Source organism: Rousettus aegyptiacus, unplaced genomic scaffold, assembly GCF_014176215.1.
Source record: "Rousettus aegyptiacus isolate mRouAeg1 unplaced genomic scaffold, mRouAeg1.p scaffold_m13_p_8, whole genome shotgun sequence".
In the NCBI taxonomy this organism is placed as follows: domain Eukaryota; kingdom Metazoa; phylum Chordata; class Mammalia; order Chiroptera; family Pteropodidae; genus Rousettus; species Rousettus aegyptiacus.
This window is the reverse complement of record NW_023416311.1, coordinates 3580226-3603551: the sequence shown is the minus strand read 5'-3', so window position 1 is coordinate 3603551 and position 23326 is coordinate 3580226. Positions and strand designations below refer to the sequence as shown.

Genomic DNA, 23326 nt, shown 5'->3' with positions numbered 1-23326 from the left:
GAACTCTGGTTTTTTTTTCCATCTGTTTCTCTCCTGTGCTTGACTCAGCTTCTATTTAAGCTTGGCCTCAGTCATCTCAACCATAGGCAGGTTTTCTCCACAGGCCACGGAGCATGACCAGGAGCAGGCCTAGGCACACACCCTCCGCTCTGCAGGCTCTTTAGAAAGTCTTCCTTCTCTGTGGGTCTGTTAGTCAATGCTGAGGGAAGACTCTGTCCAGCCCTGTCTGGGGCATGTGCCTACGCGTGACCCAAGCATTTTTCCTGGAAGAAAGAAGATTGGGTCACGTGTCCATCCTGTGGCTAATACACGAGTTAGCGAGGTAGCGATGCATTGATCAAAATTCTTCTGAATCATCATATAATTATTAATGGCGGTGGCATGTAAAGCGGTCAGGCAGGCAAAGGACAGAGGTTTTGAAATCAGTCAGGAAGCTCTGTAAGGATCACCGTGTAGGGCGATGAAGGTCTGAGCAGAGGCAAAGACAGAGAGAGCGAAAGGAAGAGACAGAGGAGAGAGGCCAGGGAGTAATGGGACCTAGAGGTGTATCCGTGAACAACAAGAAATAAACCTACGGCATCTTCAATCTGGCAACGCAAATCGAGGGGCCCCATGACTTAACACTACAGGATCTCTCGCCTTCCGGCCCACTAGCCTAGATGGTAAACTTTAGCCCGATTCTTAAGATCCTTCTCAGGGAAGCATGTGTCTTCCACAAGGGTTAGCTATTGCTACCTGGGAAGGAAAACCATGGGGACATCATCAATCTCCATTTGGTTCCCACCGGAGCAGAGAACGGCTGTAACTCTCGAGGTAAAGAAATGTCTTTAAATTTCATCAGACTGTTCCAGCAGGAGGTTTGGGGGCGTCTGGTAAAAGAGGACCCCCCCAACCGAACCCCCACAGGGCATAGTGCCTGTACAGGAAAGGAGCCTCCTGCCGGAGGGACAAAGGTGGAGAATGGGTATCAGGAGGCGGACAAATACTAGGGCGGGCCACCCAAGGCAATTAGGAGATAATAACAGTCTCACTAGAAACCTGTTGGTATATAAAGTTATGCATGTAAAATATATGTTTTGGGCCAGAGGCACGAAACTAAGAAAGGAAAGCCTTCTCTTTGATCACAAGCCATTCAGAAGGATTTCTGCTGGCTGTTTCTAGAATCCCATTGTCTTTAATGAAGGATTCTGTTTCCGGTTTCTTACCTGGCTACCGAGACAGAACTCTCATCAGAAAAACACACCTCCTCCTAGGAGACCCTTCTGGTGTGGACATGGGGAGGAGTCATGTTGTGCTTCGCGTGGGGGCTGGCTCTGGTCGTCTCATCCTGGCATTTAAACAGATGTGACTGGGGGATCCCCTCTGTGACTGTCACCACCGCTTTGTGACGTCTGTCGGGGCCCCAGGTTTAAGAGAGGGGGCGAGGGATGCTGTCTGAAGACCAAGGGAACGAAATCGTCATCGAGGTCGAGGATGTGCCGCCCGAGGTCCAAAGGCATCTACCCTCCAACCGGATCGTGCCAGAAAAGACGCTCCGGCTGGCGAACTCCAGCTTCAGCATGGTCTCGTCCACGTCTGACATTGATGTGACAGACGCTCAGACTGGCAGTCGCCGGCATCACAAAAGGGCCAAGCGGTCGTTACGGTTTTCGACATCTTTGACTGAATCGTTCTCTCAGACCCTTCTTAGCGCAGAAAGTGTGGGTGTAGACACTCCCTGTCCTTCGCATGAAAATATTCAAGGTAGTCGGACGCTGGGCGTGGGGGAGGATGGGAGCAAAGAAGGCTTCCGGGAGGCCCTCGGGGTTTTCAGTTGTAAGACATTAAGTAGGTTCGGTGGATGACCTGAGGATGCTATGGACTGAGGAGAGGGTCACCCTAGAGCATCTTAACACCTAGAAAGGGGTTGACCTTCATCAAGCTTTTTTTCACGTGTCTGGCGCTCCGCCAAGAATTTCCTTTTTTGCTGTCCATCGAGTTTCATTTTATTTACCCCCCCACGCTCCACACCTGTGAGGGGGAGGTGCGTCATTTCCATTTGCTCGATGAGGGAAATTGAGGTTCAGGGGGATAAAGTGATCTGGCAGATAAGGTTTGCCCGATTCACGACCCTGACACCTCAACCACGCTCACGTCCTGCTTCGGGCCACTTCCTCCCCACCCCGGGTCTGGCAACGCGGGTGCCTCTCACTGCCGAGTTCGCCATGAAACGGGGCCTTTGCTGAGACCTCCCTGAGGCCAAATACTGCTTGGTTTCTTGGATGCTGTTTCTGTTTCATCCCATCGTACTTCAGGGGTGAAGTCCAGCCTCTCTCGGTGATTTCTAAGAGGAAAAATAATCCATATACGGCAAAGCGTTTTGTGGGTTTAGCCTCTTTAGCGAAGGTCGGGGTATCTCCTGTCACGCTGCTCTCTCCCCGAATCTTTTTTTTGTCTCCTCCTCCCTCCTCCTCCTTTCTTCCTCTCTGTCCACTCCCCTTTTCCTCTCAGGAGAGATGCAAATTCCTCGTCTTCAGCCAAGTGATTTGGTGGCCCTCTTCTGGGGACTGTCCCTCCACCTCAACTACAGTATGTCGTTAACGTGAGGGGCTCTGGCTCAAGAGCTGGACCAGGGAGCCAGCGTGCTCCCGTTTGCCGCCCCTGCCGGCCGCCCAGCTGGCTCGCTCACCGTTACCAGATGGCGGCCGCAGTTCCAGAAGAAGAAAGATCTGTCTCTTCATTGTTTTCTGAGGTTTGCTTTTTTGAGGCAGAAGAAATCTTTGCCAGGAAGCTCCTCAGCAGACCCTCTCTACACACACACACACACACACACACACACACACGCAGAACATTGACCAGCATCATGTCACATGCCTGTGCCTAAGTCGGTCACCTGCAAGGGGCACAGGGCCATCAGGATTGGCTTGGACTCATCGGGACCTGTCCCCTGTGCCTGGAGATAGGTCCCACCCTCAGACTCGGGGCCATGGGAGGGAGAGATGTAGATTTCTAAACAAAACTGGGATTTTATTATTTTTTTTTTTTTAAAAAAAGGAGCAATGGCTTTGGGGTAGGCCACCAACAGTGTCTGCCACCCTGATCCAAAATGTGACGGTAAGTTAGCGGGAGAGGAGGGGGCAGTCAGTCATTCCATGGGGTGGAGAAGCCTACGACAACAGTCAAGGATTGTAAAGAAGGTGGCGGGGAGAGAGGCTGACCGAACTGCAGGGTCTCATCGGCCCTGGGAAAGGATTTTTGTCATGGGAAAGGAGATCAGTGAACTGGAATTGCCTGAGAGGTATCGTGTGCGTTGGCCTTGACCTTTAACACAGATGCATGCTGTCATTTAATTTCATTTCTAACCTTTGGGGTCACTAAGTCCTTAGGTCCTTCTTTCCTCGTGTTCTTATGAAAACATGCTCTAGCCTCAGCGCCATATTTTAAAATGCTATTATCCTGGGAAAGGACAAAAGATGGATTCTGTTTATTTTCTCCCACAGGACAAAAGTTAATTGCATCTCTGATGTCCATGACTTCTAGAGACAGAATGAAAGCCATCAGGAATCAGCCGAGGTCCATGGAAGAGAAAAGGAACCTCAGGTATGGACCGGAGGCTTTTCGTCTGTCCCAGATTACACACGAACCTTAATCACCTACTTTTGCCTTGTCTTAGAAAGATAAGAAATAAACAAATGCGAGAGAAGAGACAATCTTTCTACAGAAGAATCCCACATAACCTGCATAGGTGTTCCTCTCTCCTGTCACCGGGAGTGTGGCCGTGCTTAGTGACCAGCTTCCAAAGAGTAGAGTATAGTAAGTGGGGAAAGCACCTTTTCCAGAGATGAAGTCCAGTTAATGCTACCTCAGTCGGGTGGTCGAGATCGATGTCCCCGGAGATGAGTAATGTGACGAGAAGGACACATCCCCTTTCTGACAATCTCCTTAGACTCGTCAGTCCAGTCTAACCAAAGGAAACCCCAGGTGAGGGACGGTCTACAAAATATCCAGCTAGTACCCCTCCGAACTGTCAAGGTCATCATAAATGAAACGCTGAGGAGCTGTCACAGACTAGAGGATTCTAAAGAGAGACACGACAGCTAACTGCAATGTGGGATGGGACCCTGGAATAGAAAATTCCAGCCATCCTGGTCTCCTGGTGGCTTTAAGTTAACCGTTCCCTGTGCCTGGGGCAGTCCCTTATTCATACGACTAACCTTTTCCCTCCTTCAAGACTTTGCTCAAATATCACACTATTCGGATTGGAACAGGGTTCCCACCCCAGCATCTCCCATCTCCCTAACCTGCTCTGTTTTTCCATTTCCTTTTCCGTAATGCGAATCACCTTTTAACATCCTATCACTTACCCGTTTTATTGTCGTGTTTATTGTCTTTCTATTCCAACTAGGATGCCAGCTCCACGAGGCAGGGAAGTTGGGCTCTTTCTCTTCACCTGGGACCGTGCCGGGCACGTCCTAGGCACTCAGTAAATATTTGGGGAAGGAATGTATCACAGCATTGGTTCCTCTCTCTCTCTCCTGCCGTTCACCACAGGAAAATGGTCGACAAAGAGAAGAGCAAGCAGCCCCATGGTACCCTGGAGCTCAGCTGCTGTGCTCAGTGTCTGAATTCCATTTCACTGGTGAGTCAGCCTTTACCGCAGTCAGCAAAATGGGCACGAGACGGTGGAAACGGGGAGATGGGGGAGTGGGGATCAAAGGGGACCCACGGAGAAGAGGCGCCAAAATTCAGGGCCGCTTCGCTGAAAGCCATAGAACTTGGGTCAGTGCAGGTGCGGGGAAGTCAGGCGGGCAGTCGAAGGTCCGAGTTATTTGGCCAAACGTAGCCACTGTGAGCGTCACTTTTTTTCAGCAAATCTGGAAAGGTGATAACAGCGTTCACTTCGGGGGGTGGTCCCGCGGATCAAATGAGATGGCGTTTGCAAAGGAACTTAGCGAAGTGCCTGGCATACTGTAATGCTCTCGAAACGGCGGCCGTTTTTGCTCTGGTAGGACCCGTTAGGTAGATGTTTGTCGAGGGCCCGTCAAGCCTCGTGCTCTGTGTCCTAACCCAGGCGTACCGGAGGCCCAGGAGCGGCCTGTCGGAGCTGCTCGATTCCGTCAGCCTGTGGCAGAAGACACTCAAAGTCATCGGAGGCAAGTTTGGGACCAGCGTCCTGTCCTATTTCAACTTCCTGAGGTGGCTTTTGAAGTTCAACATTTTCTCGTTCATCGTGACCTTCAGCTTCATCATAATCCCTCAGTTAACCGTGGCCGAAAGGAACACCCTCCGATTCACCGGACTGGAATTTCTCACGGGGGCGGTAAGTTCTCCACGTCCCGAGCCTGGCATTCACCACCCAGGAGACCCAGAGACACGCCCGGCTGGCCACTGGTCCAGACCTCTCGTTCTTCCTGGGAGTCGGCCGATGGGGAAAGTGGGCGTTTAAAGAATGTTGTTCTCTCCCGCTCTGCTCAAAAGGAGCTACTGGACAATGCAGTAGAATTTCTGTCTCCAAAAATAACAGATTCCGTTGTTCAGAATCCTCTTCTCCGTGCACTCGCAGACGCATATCTGCGTGTTCACGCGGATCCTTTTCTCTTTCTTGACAAAAGATGAATTATTCTGCTATGTTGCCTATGACTTGAGTTTTTAACCTAATATATGGTGGATGTCTCATATCGGTGTTCGTAGATCTACCTTTTCTTTCTTTTTTACTTTTCTTTCTACAAAATACAATGCTCCTTTTGAAAAATTCCTACCGTGGAAGAGAACAAACTGAGAGTAAGTCCATTTTACCCTTCTTCCCTCGTCTAACTCCCCGGTTCAGAGGGTATCTTTGCCCACTGGCTTTTTTCCTATACAAATACAGATACATACATAGGTAGGTAGATAGACAGACAGACGGATATTCTTTTACAAAATTAAAAAGAAGATAGGACACTACAAGTCTTGCTTTGCAACAATTCCTGCTTCGCTGTGTATCTTGTGTATCTATATAGAGCCATATTGTTCTGTTTAGTAGCAAGCGTAACTTATTCACCCGGCTCCTCAGTGAGGCATGTAGCCCCTGCCTTGTGAGTTCACCTTCTAGAAGAGATTTCTGCCATTGATATTCCGTGGACCAGGGATCGACAACTGCGGTCCGAGAGCCAAATCCGGCTGGCCACCTGCGAACGTAGGCCTGCAAACTGAGACGGGTTTTCCGAGCAGTGAGAACTGGTCCCTCTATTGTAAAGTTATGTTGGTTTGGGATTCTCTTCCAGCTCTGAGAGCCTAGTGATAAAATGTCTAGGTTCTCAGTGGCCTTGGGGAGCTACTTTCTTGGCAAGCGAAATGTCTAAATTGTTTGGTCCAAGCTTCGTGTAGATGAGAGAGGTCAACTATGCTGACCATAGTCATTTGTCATTTTCTCAAGAGACTCATCTGACCTCGGGCCTATGGTCCCTCCCCTTCAGGGTTATTTTACAGACACCGTGATGTACTATGGCTTTTACACCAATTCCACAATCCGGCACAGGATCGGTGGCACCTCTTACCACATGCAGCTGGCCTACATCTTCACGATCGGAACCTGTTTGGTCATCTGCCTTTTCAGTTTGCTGTTCAGGTATGCACAGTCTGTATTTCCGGCTTCTACGCTCTTTTTCGATTTAGGTAAAATTCAAGGACCTCAAAAGTTACCCAGGAAACAGTTTCCTTGTAATCTGTTGAGCATGCCTTGTTCCGCAACATAAAAAACGAGTTTGGGCAGAGGACAGAGGTTTTTGTGTGGTTTTAAAGAAATTGCTCAGTTCGAACATAAGCATGCAAAGACTCAAGTAGTTATATATACAGAAGGACGTGGATGGACAATTGTCAATTGACAGCCGTCAGAGAGGGGGTATACAGATGTTTGACCTTTGCATTCCTTTGCTAGGTCCGCAGTAACAAAGTACCACAGATTGGGAGGCATAAGCAGCAGGAATTCATTTTCTCAGTTCTGGAGGCTAGAAGTCCAGGGTCAAGGTGTCGGCAGCACTGGATTCTTCTGAGGCTTCTGTCCTTGGCCTGTAGATGACCATCTTCTCCCTGCGTCCTCACGTAGACCTCCCTCTGCCCACGTCTGTGTTCTCATTTCCTCTTTTATGACAACACCAGTCATACCGGATTAGGGCCTAATTTAACGACCTCGCTTGAACTTAATTACCACTGTAAAGACCCTCTCCCCAAATACAGTCGCTTTCCGAGGTACTGGAGGTGAGGACTTCGATAAACAAATGTTTAGGGGGTACGGTTCAGCCTGGAACAACCTTACTGGCAGGATGATACTTCAAAGTAAAACGAGATTTTGTTTTCTCCTATCAAACCAGGAATTGCTTCCTAAGCTGCTGTTCCGCAGTGGTGGACATTTTTAGAAAGGTAGTTGGTTGTCCATTTCACTCAGCATTTATTTATCTCGGGCCCGATGTCATTGAGTCCACCTAATACCCTTGTGATAATAACAGATGCCTTTATCGGGTGCTTACTGCTCTGAGCGCTACTTGACTCTTGCGGTGGGCTGAATAATACCCCCCACCAACGTCCACGTCCTCATCCGCAGAACCTGCGATTGTGTTACCTTACCTGGCAAATGAGAATTTGCAGGTGCGAGTAAGTTAAGGGTCTTAAAATGAGATTATCCTGGATTATCCAGGTGGGACCATGTAATTACAAGGGTCCCTCTGAGTGGGAGGCAGGAGGGTCAAAAGGCAGAGAACAAGTGGAAGGCACTACTCCGCTGAAGAGGGAGGAAGGGGCCACGAGCCAAGGAACACAGGCGGCCTCTAGAAGCCCGAAAAGGCATGGAAATGGATTCTCTTCTAGAGCCTCCAGAAAGGGCGCCCCCTACCAGCACCTTCATTTTAGGTCCATTTTCTCATTTCTGACCTCCAGGGAGAGAACGGATTTTGTTCTTTTAAGCCACTGGGTTTGGGGGGGCGATTTGTTATTGTCCCCATTATATAGATGTGGAAATGGAGGCTCTGCCCAGTTAAAATGACAGAGATCCCCCAGCTGGCAATCCAGGATTGTAAGTCAGGCCTGTCAGATCCTGAAGCCCGTGCACTTGACCATGATGTTTGCGATCACATGGTCCCCAGAAGGACTTGGAGCTAGCTCTCTCATGTCGCCTTTCACCGTTAATTACAGGACTTTCATTGCTGTTCATTTTAATCCCCGCATTCCCAATGCTCGTCCGAATAACCCTTGGGTATTTTGGTTTCTGCCTTCCCTAGTATGGCCAGGTATTTCCGGAACAACTTCATCAACCCTCACATTTACTCCAGAGGGATCACTAAACTTATTTTTTGCTGGGACTTCACCGTCACTCACGAAAGAGCCGTGAAGCTGAAACAGAAGAATCTTAGCACCGAAATAAGGGTGAGGCGGCACCTTCCCTGGACTGTCTTCTTTCCTCCTTCAGTGTGTCAGTAAATTTTTAAAAAAGTAATAATGAATTATTTTTTTTTAATTGCCCATGAGATTGGCCAAAAAAAAAAAAAAAAACCCACCCCCAAACCCAGAAAAATATTCCTAATGCCGGGTGTTTGTGATGGTGTAGGAAGATGGACGTTTCCTCCTGGTGTGGTAGCTTCGTAATTGGTACAGGCTCACTGGAGGGCAGTTTAGCAATTAATATCAAAAATAGTGCATGTGAATACTTCTTGAGCTCATAGTTCCAGGTTTACATTTTCATCCAGTGGTTTTTCAACCCGGGACAGTTTGCCTCTCAGGGGACATGTGACAAGGTCCGGAGACTTTGAAGGTTTTTACTAGCATCGAGTGGGTAGATGCAGCTAAGCATTCTGCAATGCACGGGGTAGCCTACCTGGCCCCAAAGGCCAGTGGTGCCCGGGTTGAGATACTATGGTCTACAGAAAAAAAGAAAAAAAAAACTTCTCAAAAAGAGAGAGCAAGCAGAATGTCTAAACAAAGGGGCTTTGTCAAGAGGACTACAGATGTTAACTTCTTATTCTTCAGGAAAGAGCTTCATGACCTCAATATTTTCCTCAAGTGCTCAGTACCAACTTGTTGGTCCTGCCTGTTCCTCTGAGATAGAAAAGGCGTTTGGTGCAGCGATGGGGGTTCTTGCCCATTTGAGATTTTCCCATGGGTCTCCCTTAATCCGTGTTCATGATGGACTTTCTCTCTCTCTTACTTATGGATTTGGGGTGGGTGTGTGTCTCTGGGAGTGGAGAGCATTCACCTGGCGGGGGTGGGGGGGATGTCTTCGCTGACAGTGGGGAGGGCCAACTGTCTTCCTCGTGTTTGTAGGAGAACCTGTCAGAAATCCGTCAGGAGAATGTCAAGTTAACGCTCAATCAGCGGCTGACCCGCTTGTCCGCCCACCTGGCTGCCTGGGTGGTGTCTACTGGAGTGGCCGTTGCTTGCTGTGTAGCTGTGTATTACCTGGCTGGGAACAACTCAGAGGTAACAGGGGAGGCTGGACAACCAGGGTCCTGAGTGCAGAGAACCGGGCGAAGGGATGGGGTGCTGGAGGGGAGAGCGGAGTAGACCCCGTTACTCAAACCATTGGCGCCGGCTGGAAACTTGTTAAAAAATGCAGAATCCCAGGTCCCTCCCTTGGTCTGTGGACCCAGAATCTGCATCTTACCAACGTCCCCAGCTGACGTACATGTACAATTTCGCCTGACAAGCTCTGGGCTAGCGGAGAGGTGGAAACTTCAGCCACAGACCCGGGATCAAGATCTGGTTTCTTCCTCTATTATGATAACCCTGACGCCTCTCGCAGCCGCTGGCACTGAGTGGACACTCGGCAAGTGTTGTGATCTGACGGACTCTGGCAGGGGATTTAAGCTTTCTGAGCTCCAGATTCCTCACCTGTGGAATGGGAGTGGTCACACCTGGCTCCGCAGGCGCGCGGTCAGGGCCAGAGAAACGCTATGTGGGGAGTCTACTCAGTGCCTGGTATTGTGGGTAATGAAGGAATGTTAGGGTTTTTTTTTTTTCTTCTTCTTCTTCTTCTTTTAATGATATGAACTCTGAGATTAATCAGTTGGGTGGTCTGGGCGAAGTACTGTTTTTCTCTAGTTTTCAGCTTTCTCTTCTGTAAAATGGGGCCAATTGTAGCCAGTTTGCTTAAGTCTAGAATTGTGGTACAGGTTGGTCCGATAATGCCACTTTCTTTAATGGCTTCCCATTACCCATAATATAAAATCTATCCTCCACGGCGTGACTGATAGATCTTTTATGATCTGACCCCTGCCCACATCTCTAGCTTCAGCGCCCCACGACCACCCCCATGCCACACCAGCAACACTATGGACACACCATGCTCTTCCTCACCTCTAGATGGGAAACATGCAGCTCCCTCTGCATCCCGCCACTTGCCTTCATCTTGCAAGCTCTTCCTCTTCCTCCTCTAAACCTCAGCATGGGCATCGCTTCCTCCGGGAAGCCTTCTTTTACCTCCACCACCCTCACTAGGCTGAGTTAGGCGCTTCTTTCTCTGCAAGGTTTTCTTCTGTACTCTTCACGTGCAGCATTGGAAATACCCGTTGATGCATCTGTTTCTTCAAAAGACTGCAGCCGTTTATCTGGCCCCAGACCTTGCAGTTGATAAATAGGGGGACAAAATTTGTTACGCTGGTTTCAAAGATAATGCACAAAATTTGAGTGATGCTTTCAAAACCATCTGGAGGCAGATGCAGGCGGGGTTGGGCCAGGGATGGGAACCCTTGTGCCGTAGCTTCAACAGACTCGAGCTTTTGTTCCCACAGCTGGGGAGCACATTCTCATTGCTCCAGACCTTTTGGTAGGGAAAGAAAAGTCACAGAATGGCGATTGGAGCTCAGGCTCCTGAGTCAGAAAGACCTGGGTTCAATCTGCCACTTTCTAGCTGGGTGACACAAGACAAGCATCTTCACCTCTCTGTACGTCAGTCTACCTGTTAGTTAAGTCTATAAACACCCATCTGCTGGGCTGCAGTGAGGATCCATGCAGTCACGTGGGTAATGCTCGGCACAGAGTAAGCACTCAGTAACCAAGGGCATGATAGCTGACCTCAGGGGAGCTGCTTCTGGGGTCTTCCCCTCACGGGGGCGCTGCCGAGCAAGGCAGAGAGGGGTCCCGTGCACAGTGGGCATCTCGATTCTCTCCCTCCGTCCCCTGCAGTTTCTGGAGAGCCACAGGAACCCCGGGGCCGTGCTGTTGCTGCCTTTCGTCGTGTCCTGCATCAACCTGGCTGTGCCGCGCTTCTACTCGGCCTTCAGGCTGGTGGAGCGGTACGAGACGCCGCGGCAGGAGGTCTACATGCTTCTGATCCGGTGGGTGTGCACGTCCCTCCCGACGCCTCCCTCCGTCGTCACGGAGGGCGGGGGCGTAGGAGTTAGAGGGGGGTTATGTTCAAGTGTCCAAGCTCCGATTTCCCGAAAGAATTTCAAGGGTATAGTGTGTTTGTATAGTGCGGGTTAATGGCCAGAGAATCCAAAGAGCCAGGGGAAAATACAGGTTTGGCGTTCACCTGCCTTTCGCTCAGAACGATGGCGTATCTTCCGCACTTGCCACGGGCCTGGGGATTAGCACTGCTCTCAGTTATAAGATGTGCCGATGGGCAGGGTGCAGCACCACACGAGGGTTTCCGGCTGAGAAGCTGCGTGGGGAATGACGTCATCCAGTGGTTCCATGAGTCAGACTGGTACCCGTGGCCTCAGCGGCAGGAATAAGTGCATTTTTATGATGGAACCACCCAAACAGAGAGGGGAGGAGGTACCTTTCTGCGAATCCCACAAAGGCGCTGCACGCGCTGGAGACGACCTCAGGGTTTTGGCAAACAGAACCTAACGCTGCCCAAATCGTGCCCTTATGGCTGCTGCTTGGCTAGTGTCCTGTCCAGGTCTTGGTTATCATGGCGTTTCTGATAATAAGGTGTACCATGCAGGTGGAGTTTCTTTACCGGTCAGCTCCAGAGCCTTTGCCTTATCATGGCCTCTGAGGTCTGGCTGCTGGTCAACTCTCCAGCCTCATTTTCTGCCCCCTCTCCCCCTTCCTCAGCGCACCCCGAGACTGGCCTAACTGGTCACAAACATGCCAAACCGTATGCCCACCTCTGGCCGTTCTGTCTTCCCGGGCCCCCTCCTCAGGTTCTGTGAATTTGCTAGCGTGGCTCACAGAACTCAGAGGATCGTTCTATTGACTGGGTCACTGGTTCGTTATGAAAGGGCATAGCTCAGGAACAGACACACGGAGGAGATGCGCCGTGCGAGGTACGGGGCAGGGGCGTGGAGCTTCCGTGTCCTCTCCAAGGACAGCAGTCTCCCCACGCCTCCATGTGTCACCGCCCTGGAAGCTCTCCGAACCCTGTCCTTTTGGGGTTTGACTGACGAAACCATTGGGCTTCAACCTCCGGCCCTTCTCCCCTCCGCAGAGGTCAGGGGCTGAGACAGAAAGTTCCAACCTCTTAGGTGCAGGTCAAAAGTCACTCATCGACATAACGAAAGACACCTTTATTGCTCTCCTCACTTACAAAATTCCAAGGGTTTTTTTTTAGGAGCTCAGTGCCACAAACAAGGACGGAAGACCAGATATCTATTTCTTAAAATCACGATATCACAGTTTCCTAAGCCATTATGAATCCGGTCGATCCCGACCGTGGGAGTGGGAGTAGAGGCTCAGCAAGAAGTTGAGGGTCTGGCATTAAATGAGACAGAGCTGGTTCCTTTCCTTCACAATGGTGTCTAGCACGGTGGTTCTCAACTTCCGTGGTGCACCAAGGAGTTCCCTGGTGGGGTTGCTAGGCCCCACTCCCAGAGCTCCCGATTCAGTAGGTCTGGGGCGGGGCCTAAACGTTGTCTTTCTCACAAGTTCACGGCTAATGCTGCTGCTTGGTTGGGGGACAACACTTTGAGAACCACTTGTCTAGTGACACATGATTCTTGGCACACGAGTCCTGGAGCCCTGTTAAAATCAGCAGATATTGACTTAAGCAAAGGGGCAGAGTTTAACAGCTCAGGCTGTTGAATCAAAAGGTCCTCAGTTTGAATGGACGTGCTTAACGCAGTGTACAGTCTGTGACCGGCATCCACTGAACAGTATGTACGGTCACTATATCACGATGAGAAATGAGATATGAGATCAGATAGTTTGGAGATGCACCAAAAGAAGGTATATTGGTCAGAATAAATTAGGGTATGCTGCGGTAACAAACACGTCTCCTTGCCCAAACCTCAGTGGCTTGAAACACAAAGGTTGATTTCTTGCTCATGCTACGTGTCCATTGTGGATTGGCGGTGGGGTGGGGGGTTTGTTCATGTTAGCCATGCAGGGATCCAGGCTGAGTGCAGACATCATCTCGGATACTGCCGATGGCCCTTTTAGAGGGAAGGCAGCGAGTCCTGGGGGATCTCACCAGCACTTAAGTGCTCCAGCATAGAAATGATGCAAAGCGACATACATCCCTGTTGCTCACAACTCATTTGCCAGAGGTAGCTATATGGCCCCACTCAACTACAGGGGGGGACGGTCAGGAATTTCATCCTGCCATGTGCCCCAGCGGAAACACTGGGGACTGGCTCTGATGACTGCCGTAGAAGGTAATAATAGTTGTTTTCTCTTCTGTTCCTTAGAAACATCTTTCTGAAAATATCAATCATCGGAATTCTTTGTTACTATTGGCTCAACATTGTGGCCCTGGCTGGTGAATCGGTGAGACTTCAGTGCTGTTCTGCCTTAACTTTGGTTTCTTAGTTTTGGACCACCAGGGAGGAATTTCTCAAGTTTTTAACAGTTTCTGCTCATGATATTAGAGTAGATATATTATTCTTCTATCCATCCATCCATCCATCCATCCATCCATCCATCCATCCATCCATCCATCTATCTATCTATCTATCTATCTATCTATCTATCTATCTATCTAAATATCTATCCATCTATCTATCCATCTATCTATCCATCTATCTATCCATCCATCCATCCATCCATCCATCCATCTATCCATCCATCCATCCATCCATTCATATATCTTTCCATCTTTCTATCTATCCCTCCTCGGGCTGTGCACCCAAAACTTTTCTTTCTTCGTTCGGTCAAATCTAAAATTTCCCAGTCTATCAGCTCACAGCACTAACTTTCTGCAGAGGTAAATGACCACCAGTTTCATAAACTAATTCGAACTTCCAGTGTGTACTAGCCCACTAAACCTCTAGTCTGCTTTCTTAATCAAGCAGATATTAATTGATTTTTTATATGGTTGATAAGCAAAAGAGTGGAGCATTAGTCACCATCGATGCCTCCTGCTTTTCCAAAGAAACTGATTTGCCCTGGCTGAGTAACAGGATCTGGAGAGCGTAGGAAGGACAGAGATGAAAAGAATTAAAAAGAGAGAGAGCGAGAAGGGAAAGTTTGGGTGTATTTGGAGAGCAGGCCTTAATGGGGGAAGAAGGAACATAGTAAAGGAATAAATACCTTGAACACAAATTCGGCCTAATGATGCGTTTCTGCCAAGAGTGGGTGTGCTTTTCTGGGGACTCGAGAGCTGGGTCAGGCTGAACCACCAGCTACGTCTTCGTGAGCACAGAGTGGTGGGAAGAGATGGAAATTAAGCGGGGGCAACAGCCCCTCCCCACATGCAGACTCTGGTTTGCCTTGCAGTGCTGGGAAACCCTCATTGGCCAGGAAATCTACCGGCTCCTTCTGATGGATTTCGTGTTCTCTTTAGCGGATTCCTTCCTGGGGGAGTTCCTGAGGAGGTAAATATTTATTTGACCATCCGTCTGTCTTAAGTAATTAGCAATTGGATTTGTAGCCAGAGCCATTTCCTTGACTGAGCAGGAAGTATGGGTCCCTCAGTTCTGTAAGGTGCATTGTTCTAAATCTGCCTATTGTCCTTCGGAATATTGTGGGGTTTTGTTTTTTGTTTTTTGTTTTTTCTTTTTTCTGAATTAACTGAAATTTCACCTTGATGTGACAGTTCTGTTGTCAAAATTTATTTGGTTCAGTTGGCCCTTTCTAACCTTTTTTAAAAAAAGTTCTAGAATCAAACAAACACAGCCATTTGAGATCTTTTCCACCATAAATAATTTTAATATTCTAATATCTACGACTTCAGACTTTTCGATGCACATACGGCTTTCTGTGTGCATTTGTACTAAATAATCTTCCGAGATAAAAATGGATTCATACTGTAAAATCATTGTGGAGTTCACTCTTATTAACCATTGTTATGCCTTGCCATCTTTCCATGCCAGTATTTATTGGTTTATCTCATGATTCATTTAATCGAATTTAGTTAAAGTATCAATTTTTATTTTAGAACCCAGGTGTACAAAAGTCAGGCAATGTCATCATTGGCTCGTGTGTAGTTCCCTTTTATTTTTTTATTCATTTTTTAATAATATGATGAGCATCTCATTCCTTACAGACATTACATATTTTGCAAGCTGCTCTAGTGGTAAGATGGCATGACGCAATGATGATTTTTTTCCCAGCGGGTACATTGAATGCCCAAATTTTTCTCAGCTTCCGTCTGGGGTCTGGACATAAGAAACTGTTTTTTTTTAAGTAATTTTTATTGGCACCTTCTTTGTATGCGGAAAGAAAAGTGGTCTCCAGCTTCCTCACAGTACATAGCGATCTTGGTTTCCTCCTTGTGATTTTAGAAATGGGGAAACACCATGAATTCAATAGCAATAATTAAAAATTGGGGAAAAAATCAGTTTATTTGGGTTAGGAGGTACCGAGTTTGTTTGGTCATGACAATAAGGTTTAAGAAGCCAAGCTAAGAGTTGTATAAACAAGATAATAGGTGGAATAGTTTAAATAAGCTAACAAATGTTCTCTAGAATTTTTCAAAGCCATTTTAGCAGTACTGCGCCTCCCGCCCCATTTGAATGCATTGTGTTAATTTCATTTTCCCTCAATTCCCTTAATCATGTCTCTAAAAACATGCTTATACTTGGAACTTTTCAAAAAATTTGTCAGGGGACTTAGGAGTTTATTCCAAACTGGTGAGGGTCTCCTTGGTTGACTGTGGGGAATGTTCTGAAGGAGTGAATAGTTTGGTTACTAAACTCAGTGTGTCGTTGCAGAATCATTGGGATGCACTTCATCAAGAGTCTCGGCTTACAGGAGTTTGACATTGCCCGGAACGTCCTGGAGCTGATCTACGCCCAGACCCTGGTGTGGTGAGTTTCGAGCATCTCCATTGTTCCCAGTGGCTCACACTGTGGACTTGGGGTTTTGGTGGCAAGCCCCAGAATCTGTTATTTTCAAAGCTGCATGGGCGATACCAAATCCAGCCCAGTCTGAGAACCATGAATGGATGTCCCTTTTCCTCTCTGAGGACTTTGGGCAAGAGCAAATGTAGGTCAGGGACCAGAACTTGCCAGCCTGCAGGTGTGTTTCGCTTGTCCCAGGCAGTGCTTCTTCTAAACGTTTGAGTTAACCACCAATATTTAAAAATCAGGAGGCTTCACATAAAATTTAAAAATTCTGGCTTTTCTCCAATAAAGGAAAGCTCTGGACCATGTCTCATTACGGTAATATTGACCTTGAGCTGGGCTCAAGTTTGCCGCTCTCCCTACCTTGTATTTTCTCCCCAGCATGGACATGCCATTTCTTTTTGTCTTTAAGCTGTTAGTTTTCTCCCGGTAGAAAATTTTACTTTGCACCCGTGGCTTGCCGGAAGTGGGAAGATAAAGGCAGGCAGAGAGAGCTGTTAGGTTTACCTGGCCTGCTTCACTCACTGACGTAACACCTGATGGTGCCTCTGGAGCCTTGGGCATTTGCGACCGACCGTTTTAGCGACTGTGTGTGTACATGCGTGTGTGCATGTGCTGGTGTGTTTCGGGAATAGCCAGCTAGTTACATCAAATTTTCGACAAACTCACCTAGAAACTCAAACCAATAGCCAGTGACTACTTTAGTTTATTTAGTTTAACACCCAGTAATTAAGGCCAAAATTCTGCTTGGTGTATTACATTCCCAGATTCCATCTTTTTTTGGGGGGTGTGGGGGTGCTAATTTGAAAGTAGGGGACTTGGAGATGGATAAACGTGGATTCTGGGGCTGGCTGTACCACTCACTCAGGTCATTGAGCTTCTCTGAGCCTCAGTCTGGAAAATGCAAATAATAATAGCTACCTTCAAATTATGTCGAGGATTCGTTCAGATGCTATATGGAAACAGCTTTGCAAGCTCTGATATGCCATCCAACTGGAAAGTGTTTTATTTTTCAACTCTTTAAAGTTTCCCTGGGTGATTTGGCTATCTTCAAATAACTAACTAATGTCAGTAATATTTTTTTTTTTTAGAGATAGTGAGCACTTTTTCTTTGTGTGGTTTTAGGTGATACATTTGCATACCACCAGGTCACCCCCTGCCACTTGGGCAGCTGACAAAAGCTTTTCGCCCACATTATGTCAACTAAAGAGATGCCTTTGGGCACGTTACGTAAGTGGGGGAAAAAAATTACAATCAGAGATGGCCGTTATTACTTCCGAGGCTTTAAGGTTTTTTTGTTAAAAAATCATAAATAAGCACCATTGAAAACATCCATATCTTTCTCTGTGGCAATGCAGATTTAACTTCCCTGTGGCAATTACAGATTTAACTTCTGTGGGTTTTCAGAGAATATTGCCTTTGATGGTGAGCTTTAAAAGAAGGTAATGTAGTGACAGAAGTCAAATGGTGTCAGGGATGAAGTGACGAAAACGTTTCCCAAACTTCAGTATTTTGTACGCCAGCCCGCCTATTTTTGGCATATCTACGTATCACCTGTATTTTTTTTTCACCTGATATTATCTTTTAAATTATTTGCCTTTTTTGAACTTGAACACATTGTAAAAGGAGTCTTTATTTTACAATTATAAATGAAAAACCTGTGTCATTTGATGGAAATTGCAAAAAGTTTGAAAAATAAAATCTACCCCATCACAAGCAGTCTTTAAATTCTAGCCTAGATACTGCTGTCTGCCAGGGCCCTCAGTCTAGAGCCTGCTCCTTTCTTCAAAAGATGAGAGGCTGGCGAGTGTTAGGAGTCAAAGGCCTTCTAGAACCAAACCGCACAGGGCTCAGGAGCCCTGAGGGCAGTCACAGAGGCTGTGCCTTCTCCGTAACCCATAACAATTTAACGCCTGTACCTCCCCGCGAGGCCTCGGACCTTATCTAATGCCATGGAGGGAAGATGGGGATGTGTCTGTCCTACACTTGGGGCACCTAGGTTAGGGCTTGCTGGCAGCCATCTGGTGGTTTAGTGGCTGTGCAGGTGGGGATCTCTGCAAAATCTCTTTTCCAGAGCTGGGAAGGAAGCTGTCGTGGACACCGGGTATTATGGGAATTTGCCTGGTTCGCGGTGATGAAAGCCGGCTCCCTCTGCATTAGTTTATTAGGCTGCCATAACAAAGAATCACTGACCAGCCAGCTTAAACGACACCAGTTTATTTCCTCACGGTCCTGGAGGCCGGAAGTCCAAGATCAAGGTGTTGGCAGAGTCAGTTCCTTCCGAGGCCTCTCTCCCGGGCTCACAGATGGCCGGCTTCTCTCAGGGTCCCCACAGGGTCTTCCCTGTGTCTTGTCACAATCTCCTCGTCCTTTAAGATGGGATGTGGACCCACCCTGGTGGTCTCATTTTACTTTAATTATCTCCTTCAAGGCCTTTTCTCCAAAGACAGTCGCATTCTGAGGTCGGGACTTCCATATATGAATTTGGGAGGGACATGACATGACACAGCCCAGAACAGCCTCTTTTCCTTCCCCCGACACCCCATATCTGACCCCACTCCCTGTGTCTCCCCGATCTCTGACGTTCACCTTCTCTCCCTCATAGGATTGGAACCTTCTTCTGCCCTCTGCTGCCTTTTATTCAAATGATCACTCTTTTCATCATGTTTTACGTCAAAAACGTGAGTCGGGTTGAAATTGGATCCAACGAGCTTTGCTCAATGACGTGAGCCAGAGGTAGTTGGACTTGGGTTGGAGGGCAGGGAGGCAGGAAGGGTATCAAGAAGCCAGTGTCTGCCTGGGGTCTCTCTAGCCTGCTCCCCTGGATGCATATGGAAGTCGGCCGCTTCTCTCTCTCCAGATCAGCCTGATGATGAATTTCCAACCTCCGAGCAAAGCCTGGCGGGCCTCACAGATGATGACTTTCTTCATCTTGTTGCTCTTTTTCCCGTCCTTCACTGGGGTCCTGTGTACTCTGGCCATCACCATCTGGAGGTAGGAGGTGGCGGCCTTAGGTCGAGGTCTTAAGAGATGGGGGCGAGTGTTTTAAAATGCAGGTTTTTATTAGTATTTGGGTACGGGGAGCCCAACAGATCAGGAGACAACTCCCATTGAAAAGATAATTTGTTAAAAGTAAAATTTGTCGTACTCACAGATCTGAGAAAAGGGGCAAGACCCCACAACATAGGGGGATGGGAAGGTGCCAGTCTGGGTGAGGAGAAAATGCAGGCAGGAGCCTATATTGCAGTTCCCACGGGAAGGAGTGGGTTTGCTGGTTTTAACGATCTCAGTGGGCTTGGGGGCGTTGGGGCTGCCTGGAGTTGCCTGATGCCTGGCCGAGGGGCGATTAGGGAAGGGGACGGAATGCTGGCCCAGAGCTGGGAGAGCTTGTTGGAGGCAGGGGAGGGGGAGGCCGTGTGGGCTCCGGATCTGCCGGTTGGCGTAAGAAGGACCTGTTTTGCAGGCCGGCCCTGGGAAAGGGCAGTGTCTCTCCAGGGTCAGTCAGAACCCAGATAGCAAAACATCAAAGTGAAAAGACGTGTTTAAGGCAGCGTTTAACCCAAGGTCCCCTGATAAGAAACAGACAGTACAACCCAGGGAGGAAAACGTGTTCTAGGTAGGCACCCACGGTCGCGACTGGTACGGCTTGCTGACGTCCACCAGAGCGGAGAGCAGGACGTCATCTAAAGAGCACGACGGCCCGTCCGATGGGGCCTCTCCAGCTTCACCCCGCTTTGGCTCCTTCCCCCTGCAGGCCCCGGCTCCAGCTCCATCCCTGGGGCCACGAGCGGCCCTCCCCACACGGGGGGCTCCTCCGTCGGGAGTGCTCACCCCGCTCCCTTTGCTTTCCACGCTCTGCTTCTCCGTTCTCCAAGATCTGACCTTCACCGCCACCCTCATCTCCCGTTGGTCCCACCTCTGCCGTCACTCAGGGCGGTTTCTCTGCTTCGTTCCATCATGCAGAGTCAGAAACGCCTTTGTCTAAATCTTGGTTTGCCTGTTTACTCGTTGGTGGCCCGTCTTGCGCACCAGAACTTGAACCAGAGAGGGCGGGTACCACATCTGTCTTGTTTACCGTGGAGCCTCCGGGGCTTGGATCTACCACAGCGCCTGGTACCAAGCACAATAAACCTTTGCAGAAGGAACGAATGGGGGAAGGAAGCAGCAAACAAGGAAGTTGCTCTTGCGGACCTGGGACCATCGGCACTTCGAGTGGCTGTTTCGCGACGTCCTTGCCGCGCTCTCTCTTCTCTGTCTTTCCCTAACCAGCTCCTCGTTGCCCTCCAGTTTCTCCTTGTTCATAACAACTGACTGCACATGGCTATCGCTGTCACGACCGCAGCTTGCCCAGATTTCTTAGTTCGAATTCCCAAGAAAGAGAATCTGATCCCCTCCCCGACTCCCCCAGTGTGTTGCTTTGAGCTAGAATACGACAGAGGCCACTGCCGGGCCTGTGGATTGGCTGCCTGTGGATCAAGTGGCACCACCATCCAGGAGGGGCGTATGGGTCATGAAGAGGAAACGCACCAGCCCAGCCGAGGCGCTGAGAGCGGGAGGGGTTCCTCCTGCGGGGTGGTGTGGGCGGAGCAGGCAAGAATGGCTGACCCCAGGCCCAGAGCCTCCCCCCGCCCCACGTTAGAGCAAACTACACCCGAGGCTCCCCCTCGACATGCTCCCCTGTCCTCTGCTCCGCCAGGTTGAAACCGTCGGCCGACTGCGGCCCGTTCCGAGGCCTGCCCTTCTTCATCCACTCCATCTACAGCTGGATCGACACCCTGAGTACACGGCCCAGCTACCTGTGGGTGGTGTGGATCTACCAGAACCTCATCGGCAGCGTGCACTTCTTTTTCATCCTCACCCTCATTGTGTTGTGAGTGAGGCGGGTCGGGAAAGTTGCCCAGTAAACAGAGTAAACAACACAACACTGCAGATGGCCCTAAGAACGTTCCTTGGGAGGCCAAAGGGCTGCGGCAGAGCTCAGCCTTCTGCGTAGTCCTGACTCTGCCTTTGAATTTTTCAAAAAAGTTATTTAATATAGTCTTATCCTAGTTTTTTTTTTTTTTTTTTTGGTGCTTGTTTTATGAAGAAAGCAATACCTGCCCTTCTCCTCTTAAGAGATAGCATGCAAATAGAACGACAGAAATGCACATGAGAGAGAATGCCTGAGGAAATGACGTGTGCGGTTCTTTCTGAGGCCGATATATTAAAATGGGTTGGGCGTTATCCATATATAGGATGGTGTATTTGCGTTTTCAAACAGAAGAAGATTGGTTTGGGACTTCTTGTGAAAAAGCAGTCCTGCCAAGACGAGGCCCATTTTCTCGCGGGGACAGTCAGCCAGCCGACTAATGGCTGTCCCTCTTCAGAATCCAGCCCTGATGTTGCTCTCGGTCAGGCCTTCGCTCCCCAATACTGGGTTGCCATTGGCCTCTTTAAAAAGCTGAGTTCTCCCGGGGTCTTGCTTCTTCAAACTTCTCATTCCCTGGGGAGCTCGTTAGAAATGCAGAGTCCTGGCCCTACCCCAGACCTACGGAATCAGAATCTGCTTTTTAACCAATTCCCAGGAAATCTGCATCACACTGAAGTTTGAATGGCGCTGTCCAGATTCACAAATTCTGGCCGCACATTAGACTCCTGTGCATTTTTAAAATACCGACGTCTGGCCCCTTGCCCGGAGAAGCTCAGTTCATTGGTTTGGGAAGAGGCCATGGCGTGACTCTCTTTCCCACCTCCCAGGTTATATTGCACATGCAGAATGGTGGGAATCGTTGTGTTAAACTGATAACCAACTCCAGGAACGCAGCTGGACCAAACCGTTTGCAAGCAAATAAACCAGTTCCTTTGCCCCCCACTGGAAGTCATTTTGCCTGCAAAATGCTGGCGGAAGTGTCTGCCATTCTTCCTCCTCTTCTCTTTCAGAATCATCACCTATCTGTACTGGCAGATCACAGAGGGAAGGAAGATCATGATCAGACTGCTCCACGAACAGATCATCAATGTAAGTTCTGTTGGACCCCTGTCATTCTCCCCGCTTTTAACATTCTATAATGGAACTTCCAAACTTGTTCCAAGACAGAATAGCACGATGAACCCCCACTTGCCCGCCACCCCGCCCCATCGACTGTCGACCTTCATATACTCCTGTTTCATGGACACTATCCCTTTGCCGAAAATCTCTGGATTACTTTACATAGAATCTTAGACTTTATACCATTTTATCAGTAGAAACTTATATGTGATTAAGAGATACAGACTTTAAAAGAAACATAACCACCACACCAATCATCACACCTAAAAGAAAACTAAATGATTCCTTATTATCATCTAATATCCAGTCGAATGGTCTAATTTCCCCGACTGTACCCTCGAGTGTCTTTTTATGGTAGGATTGTTCAAATCCAGATCTGAAAATGCGCCACAGACCGTATTTGGTCGATACGTCTTTTATGTGTCTTTCAATCTATAACCTGTTCACCTCTTCTCTCTTTTCTTGCCATTTATTGTTGAAGAAACCAGGTCATCGTCTTGTAATAATTTCCACATTCTGAATATAACTGATTTACAATCCTCTGGTACCATTTGGCATGCTTCTTTTTACTTTTTATTTTCTGTAAACTGGTTGTGAGATTTAGAGACCGATTAGATCCAGATTCAACTTTTTAGCCAGAATACTTCATAGATGATGCTACACACTTCTTATAGCATTGAGATATAAAATGTCTGATTGTTTTTGTGTGTGTGTGTGATGTTGAGGGTGATCAGTGGGTCCATGCTTTGTCAGCCTGACCCGCCCATCTTACAGCTCCCCATCAGCCTTCTACCTAATGGACTTAGCAGCCTTTGATGAGTATTGTCTAGAAGATCCATTTATTTCATTAGGGATTACAAAATAGGGATGCTCTAATTCTAGAACTTCTTCTGTATATATTAGCTGGAATCCTTCTCACCAACTATTTGATTACCTTGAAATATAGTTCACACAAGAAAGGGAAGGTAAATGCATGATTCTTTCTCTATATTTACTAGTTTTTAAAATGTCTAGTGTGTTTGTTTCCTAGGGTGCTAGAAAAAAAAATTACTACAAACTTAGTGGTTTCAAACAACAGAAATTTATTGCCTCACAGTTCTGGAGGCCAGAAATCCAAAATTAA

The 23326-nt window shown here is 48.2% G+C and overlaps 1 protein-coding gene across 2 annotated transcripts in view; it reads left to right on the top strand.

Annotated features, from left to right (window-relative positions):
• Nucleotides 1-23326, top strand: part of TMC5 (transmembrane channel like 5) — a 59771-nt gene that overhangs the window by 30438 nt on the left and 6007 nt on the right. For both annotated transcript variants that reach the window (XM_016157037.2, XM_016157036.2), the window contains exons 6-19: nt 3480-3579; nt 4531-4618; nt 5051-5299; nt 6435-6586; nt 8232-8376; nt 9271-9426; nt 11131-11282; nt 13581-13659; nt 14608-14705; nt 16044-16139; nt 18781-18856; nt 19036-19169; nt 20872-21045; nt 22095-22173. In XM_016157037.2, coding sequence (XP_016012523.2) covers nt 3480-3579; nt 4531-4618; nt 5051-5299; nt 6435-6586; nt 8232-8376; nt 9271-9426; nt 11131-11282; nt 13581-13659; nt 14608-14705; nt 16044-16139; nt 18781-18856; nt 19036-19169; nt 20872-21045; nt 22095-22173 — 1778 coding nt within the window. The remainder of the gene's footprint in view (nt 1-3479; nt 3580-4530; nt 4619-5050; nt 5300-6434; nt 6587-8231; nt 8377-9270; nt 9427-11130; nt 11283-13580; nt 13660-14607; nt 14706-16043; nt 16140-18780; nt 18857-19035; nt 19170-20871; nt 21046-22094; nt 22174-23326) is intronic.